Below are 7,277 nucleotides of genomic sequence, written 5' to 3' on the forward strand. Positions count from 1 at the left end.
TCTAGCTTTGTCTCTGAGCATGATTTAGTACTGTTGATTTTTTTCAGAAAGGGTCTTTTTAAATTCACAAATAATAGATGGGTGTTCTCATTTTAAAGGAGGCAAGCAGTAATTCCCATTGTTTTTGAAATATTCAACAGTTAACATTGATGAGATTTTAAAAACATAAAACCCCATGATAGAATAACAATTTTAGCTTTAATATCTATAATTATTCATTTACTCGATTACTGAGAATTTGGGCTTTAATACAGTTTTCATGGTTGGGCCTCCCTCCATTTCCAGAATGCTTTTAGAACTAATATAAAGGTGTGACTTCTAGCTAAGAAATGGAGAAAATTAAGACAATGTTCTGAATAATTAAGCACTAAAAGTGCCATTAGTATTACATTCAATTTTAAAGAACACATTTATTCTTTATTTAAAAATTGTAAAATTTCTCTTTGTTTTGTACTCATTAAATCAAAACATTTATTTCCTGAGAGAATAGCTACTGCTGTTGAGTAACACGTGTTTACTATTTGCTATTGTGGAACCAGCAAACATTGTTTCCTGATGGTATTTTTATTATTATAGACCCAAATTCTTTCTGCTTTATTGCCATAGGAATTTTCAATTAGTAAGATATTTCAATTGATTCACATAAGAGAAAATCTTATTCCTTGTGGTTTTCTCCAGAAATGATGCTTGTGAACTTTTCTCAAATGATTTGTTGGGAACTCCTTTTTTTTTTTCTTATAATCTGTCAGATGAAAATGTGGCATCCTTTATCTCTTCCTGAAATGAGTTCTTGCTTTTACAGTTGCTTGACCCTTAGATTATTCCACCATCTCATGTGGGATGAGATAAGAAGGCAGCAGCCTTTTTGTCCTAATCAATTCCATTACCAGTATTGTATGCCTACCATGTACCAGTAGGTACTTAAGTAGTTAGGCTTCAAAGAGAAATAAGAGAAGCTTCACTATTCAAAAGCACTATGTGGAGAAGCCAACAGGTAAACTGTTAAACACCAATCTGTGTGACACATGCTAAGGTATAAGTGGCATGGAGAAGAGTTGGTGTACAGGGAGGAAATGGCTAGTCAACTCCATCTGAGGCTTCAGGGAGGTGTTCAGAGAAGGTTAGCCTTGAGATGAGTCTGGAAGGTGGGATTAGTTTGCCAAAAATGAGGCAAAAAGGACATTGTAGGCAGAAGGAACCACATGAACAAAGCGTGGGATGTAAAACACCATGACAATTAGGGGAAATTGTGAGTTGTTCTATTTGGCTCCTGTGTTTAGGGCCTGAGGCAGACACCAGATGATGGTCTCAGATCTATACAACCGAGAGTACTTTCTTCTGGAGTATATTTTTCGTAACTGGTGTACTTTTCACATTACATAGTAGAATGAATTATGGACAAATTAAATGTTGACTGGGGTTGATGCAGTAACTATGAAAGGATCTATATGATGCCCAAAAATATAGTAAGATGAAAAAAAGATTCTGCCTGAAACCCCCCAGAGTCTGTCACTGGAAATGGAGTTTAGAGATAGGAAACTAACTTTTGACTGATGACGTTTTCAGTTCTCTCCTCAGCCTGCCTGCATTGATTTGGGGATGATGTGGGCCCACGCACTGTGGACACTCCTCCTACTCTGCAAATTCAGCCTGGCAGGTAGGTTGACCTGTGCCCTTTTATGGATTGTGTAGTTATTTTTAGCTTCTTTGGATAAGAACTATTAATTTGAGTGCAAAGTGCCTCCTGGACCATGAGCGCATGTGGGTGAACAAGGGATTCGTGACCTCCCTGAATTTGTGTGGGTGGGTGTGTAGATGTTGATGTACACATATGTGTGTGCAAATTTGGCAAGATGTCCTATCACATTTTCAAAGGGAGATAAGACCTGCCAAAAGGCCAACATCCACTGTTTTAGAGTGGTAGTAAATTCTTGTATCAATAGTTTTTGTGTGAGGAGCAGTGGTTGCATATAAACACACACAAAAATAAAAAAATATATTTTCACAGTATTTTCAGTAATTTCCAAGGATATAAAGGGAAATGATGGAATACCACATTTTTACAAGGGCCCATCTCAAGACTATGTGCCTGATATTCATAAACTACCTTGCAGATGTAATATCCGTTAGTTTGGTTGCATCTTATGTTAAAAAAATTAAGACCAGAGAGGAAAAGTGGGGATTGGGTACTGGGAACGTAGAGAAGGCATCATGTCATGTACCGCTTTGCTAGGGCTGTCATAGCTACAAACTGGGTGGCTTAAATGACAGAAATTTTTTTTCTTATAGTTTTGTAGGCTAGAAGTCCAAGATCAAGGTGCCCATAGGGTTGATGTCCTGACACCTCTCTCCTTGGGGCATAAATGGCATTCTTCTTGGTGCCTCTTCATATGGTCATCCCTCTTGTTTGTCCTAATTTCCTTTTCTTATAAGTACACCAGTTGGATTGGATTAAGGCCTACCCTAATGGCCTCCTGTTAACTAATAGCTCCTTAAGACCCTGTCTACAAATACAGTCACTTTCTGAGGTACTGGGGGTAGGCTTCAACATATAAATTTAGGCATACACAATAAATACCGTCACACGTAGTAATTGGAGGTGACCAAGAGGCAGATAATGTCTTCCAGGCCTCTCTTTTGCCATGGCCTGCCTTGTTGCCCCCTAGGGTATTCCCGTGGTACTTAGGAGTTGTATAGACAATATAGACACGTAGGCCTTTATCTCTCTGTGTCATCTAACCTCTTTTGGCCCATTCAGAAACCAAAAATTGGTCCAGTTACCCAATTTACAGTTCAAATTATGTGCATCATGGCTCCTATCAACTCACCCTTCCCCTCAACATACCTTTTTCTGTCTCCTATCTGTGGCTTCTTCTCTTATTACCTTTTACTTGTACCATGTCTTATGTAACTGGCTCCAGTTTCCACCAGACTTCCCTTCTAGACTATCCTTCCTTTGATCTCTGATCAGCCCTGCCTTTCTTCTATTACAAGACACTTTTCAAAACACTAACTTCGGGGCGTCTGGGTGGCTCAGTCAGTTAAGCGGCTGACTTTGGCTCAGGTCATGATCTCGCAGTCGGTGAGTTTGAGCCCCGCATCGGGCTCTGTGCTGACAGCTCAGAGCCTGGAGCCTGTTTCAGATTCTGTGTCTCCCTCTCTCTGACCCTCCCCTGTTCATGCTCTGTCTCTCCCTGTCTCAAAAATAAATAAAACATTAAAAAAAAAAAAAACACTAACTTTGCAACAGCACCTAAATGATATAAGCATATAGGAAAGAAGGGAGATCGGGAACATTTTAATTTTGAAAAATGTTCTTTTTGCATGTGGACAGTTCTCTGATAAGAAGAATATTCCCCTTAGAGGAAGTTAATGAATATTTCCCTTTTTATACACATAGGGAAAATAGTTATTTTGAGAAATAGGAATATAGTTGTGGATTGTTTTTGAAGATGTGGGGCAAGGATAGATATGTACCAATGGTAAATCTAGCCTTCAGATGTCCATTTTTAAAAAATAAAAATTCTGTTTTTGAATAATTTAGATTTATAGGAAGCTTGTGAAGATAGTGCAGAGAGCTCTTACATAACCCTCATCCAGCTATCCCCATTATTAATATCTTATAATACCATAGTACATTTGCCAAAACTCAGAAACCGATACTGACACATTAGTACTGACTAAATTCCAGACTTTATTTAGATTTCACTAGTTTTTTTCATTAATGTTTTCTCTCTGTTCCAGGATTGAATTTAGGGTACCATATTGCATGCATTGTCACAACTCCCTAGTCTCTTCTGGTCTGTGACAGTTTGTTAGTCTTTCCTGGTTTCTCAAGGTCTTAACACTCTTGAGTACTTGCCAGTACTCCTGGGTTTTGTAATAAGTACAAGGGAGGTGAAGTGCCCTTGTTATTCTATCACAGGTTGTGGCAGCCTTCAGATGAAGAGTTGATATCCTAATTAGAGATCATGAATAAGACCTAAAATCAGCATCCTGTTGGCCAGCATGTGGAAACGGGAGGATGATAGATGTATAGGCTCTGTGAATCATGGTGGTTCCATTACATAAAGTAAAAGCAGTTGACATGTGCAGGGTCACACCAGATAACTGAGGCTGGAAATGTAAGTAAAGCAAGCAAGTAAAAGTGAAGCCTAATATTGTTTGTTGTTTTGGTTCCTTCTTCTTCCAGTTCTTTCCAGCCTCCTATTTGTGATAAAACAAATCTCAAATGACCTAAAATACATAGATAGAATGTTATGAGGATATATGAAAAGAGGAGAAAAAACTACTGATAAAATGAATTCTACCCCCAAGTCTTAGAATCCTGGATTTTCACAGCAGACCATTTTTTTACATTAGTCAGGGAAACTGGTTTATGCTGCAAAAATAAACAAGCCTCAAATCTTAGTATTCAAAACAGCAAACTGTGTATGTCCATCAGAGGTAAGTAGGATCCCAGGGTGATGAAGGCTCTACCATCCTAAGACACTGTCATATCGACGTGGATTTTCAGTGTGTGCAGGAACAGAGGAAGGAGAGAAAGGACAATTGTATACCAAAACTTAAATGCTCGTCTCATGTCATTGGCCACAGCAAGTCATGTGGCCATGGCTAATTTCAAGGGAGCAAGAAAATAAAATCTTACCATAAGTCCAAGAAGGGGAGATATTGATGAACACTGCAGATACTACTGAACTTATATTTTATTCATCACAAATCTCTTCTCTAATACTAGAGTAGGGGATCAGAATACTCCATTCCAAAATATGCCATTGGGATTATTTTGATGTGGAGGTAGACGAGAATCAACAAATGCAGTAATGAAGGCTACTCCATTAGTTTCCCACATATATTTACCTTCCTGCAGTTTGCTACCCTTGAAAACCTAAATTCCTTTTCCTTTGTCTGGTCTCTTCACAAATTTATTGTATTTTTAAGATACTATGTGAGCCCAAGATTTAACCACCTTTTTGAGTTATTCTTCACTGAGGTTTATCCTGCATCATGTGCACTGCATATGTTAATAAACTGTTTTCTCTTTTAATCTGTCTTTTGTTAGTCTCATAAGAACCCAGGTGCAGAACATAGGAGGGTAGGAGGAACAGGATTTTTTCTTCTCATATACCAATATTTATATAAGAATATTGCCTTCTTGCCATATTTCAAGCAGTAAGGACAAGACAAAAGTAGCTCCTTTAAAATGCTCACATGGAATGGAAAATCATTTTTAAAAGCACTTTCTACTTTCCTGATACCTGGGGAACCAAATGGTTCTGTTTATGGGAACAAGCTGTTTGACTCCCTTTTTGACCCATGCCTTTTATATATATTAATTAAAGCTTCTCAAGGAATGAAGGAGAGGTATTCAAAGACGACCAGGAAAGTAAAGGTATTGAGTTTTGACATGGTTGGTTTTGAATCATAAGGACTTATTCATACATGAGTTTTTGTGGCTGGCTTTGGATTCAGCCAGTGCAAGGCAAAGTAAGAATGAGAAGGAAATAAAATAAAATATGACTATAAGAAGCCAAAATGAGACTAGCACAAGAGCAAAGAATATCCTGGGGATACAGAGAAAAACTTCTTGTTTCCTTGTTCTCCAGCAAAGGCTCAACTTTGAAATCCTGCTAAAAGTGAGTGTAATGGGTGTAAGTGAAATGGAGGGTGAAGGGCAAGCTAATATTTAATGAATATTTCAAGCAAACTTGTCCAAAGAATTGAAGACTGACCCACATGTATACACAAATGCACACACGTGTATCCTGCCATCATCTCTGAGTCACGGAGGCAGAGCGAATTGGTCAGTGTGAAAGTTGTTCCTCTCGGGATATTATGGGATGACCTTTGGTTCACTGCCTCGTAGGCTTTTGCTTGTTTCCACTGACAGTTGTGAATCTGTTTGTATTCTGATTGCTCACCCAAGAAATTGTCCATGGAGGTTTTCAAGCTGCGTGGGCTCTTTGAAGAATGTGTTACTGGTCTAGCTTCTAATTTCCATTTACCATGAAGCAGTTGGTTCAGGTCTAGTTATGCTGGTCTTTTTAAGCACTTGGACTTGGAGATCACCATCTTTGTCATGGTTTTCAGCATGAAAATAGTAAAGATGGAAAATCTTTTCTAAATTAAGTTTTATGTTAATTCCAATGTAATTAGCATACAGTGTTAAATTAGTTTCAGGTGTACAATATAGTGATTCAACAATTCCATACATCACCTGGTATTCATCAAAACAAATGAACTCCTTAATTCTCTTCACCTATTTCACCCATCCCCCACCTCACCTCCCTTCTGGTAATCATCAGTTTGTTCTCTAAGGGTCTATTTCTTTGTATCTCTCTCTCTCTCTCTTTTCCCTTTGCTTGTTTGTTTTGTTCTTCAAATTCCACATATGAATGAGATAATATGGTATTTGTCTTTCTCTGATTGATTTATTTTGCTTAACATTATACTCTCTAGCTCCATCCATATTGTTGCAAATGGTAAGATTTCATTGTTTTTTATGGCTGAATATTATTCCATTATCTATCCCATTATATCTGTATCTGTGTATATATATATATATATATATATATATATATACACACACACACACACATATATCTATATATATAGTGGAATATTTATATATATATAAAATTTATCTTCTTTATTCATTCATCTATCGATGGACATTTGGGCTGCTTTCACATCTTGGCTATTGTAAATAATGCTGCTATAAACAAAGGGATGTATGTGTCCTTTTGAATTAGTGTTTTTATATTTTTTGGGTAAATACCAAGTAGTATGATTACTGGATTGTAGTATAGTTCTGTTTTTAACTTTTTGAAGAACCTCCATACTGTTTTCCACACTGGTTGCACCAGTTTGCATTCCCACCAATGGTGTAAGAAGGTTCCATTTTCTCTACATCCTCCCCAGCACCTGTTGTTTCTTGTGCTGTTGATTTGTAGCCATTCTGATGTGTGTGATGATGAGTGAAGTTGAGGAACATTTTGTGTGTTGGTTGGCCATTTAGATGTCTTCTTTGGAGAAATATCTGTCCATGTCTTCTGCCCGTTTTTTAGTTTAATTATTTGGGTTTTGGTTGTTGAGTTTTATAAGTTCTTTATATATTTTGGGTACTAACCCTTTATCAGAAATGTCATTTGCAAATATCTTCTCCCATTCAGTGGGTTGTCTTGAGTTTTGTTGATTGTTTTCTTCACTGGGAAGTTCCCATAGTTATTTTTGATGCAGTTCCCATAGTTATTTTTGCTTTTATTTCCCTTCAGGAG

General features: G+C 37.4%; 1 protein-coding gene across 1 annotated transcript in view; it reads left to right on the forward strand.

The window, feature by feature from the left end:
- Nucleotides 1-1,570: 1,570 nt before the first annotated feature.
- Nucleotides 1,571-7,277, forward strand: part of IL31RA (interleukin 31 receptor A) — a 53,920-nt gene continuing 48,213 nt past the window's right edge. Inside the window, exon 1 of the mRNA XM_049649481.1 lies at nt 1,571-1,657. Coding sequence (XP_049505438.1) covers nt 1,600-1,657 — 58 coding nt within the window. The 5' untranslated portion in view covers nt 1,571-1,599. The remainder of the gene's footprint in view (nt 1,658-7,277) is intronic.

This window comes from Panthera uncia (genome assembly GCF_023721935.1).
Source record: "Panthera uncia isolate 11264 chromosome A1 unlocalized genomic scaffold, Puncia_PCG_1.0 HiC_scaffold_17, whole genome shotgun sequence".
Lineage (NCBI taxonomy): Eukaryota > Metazoa > Chordata > Mammalia > Carnivora > Felidae > Panthera > Panthera uncia.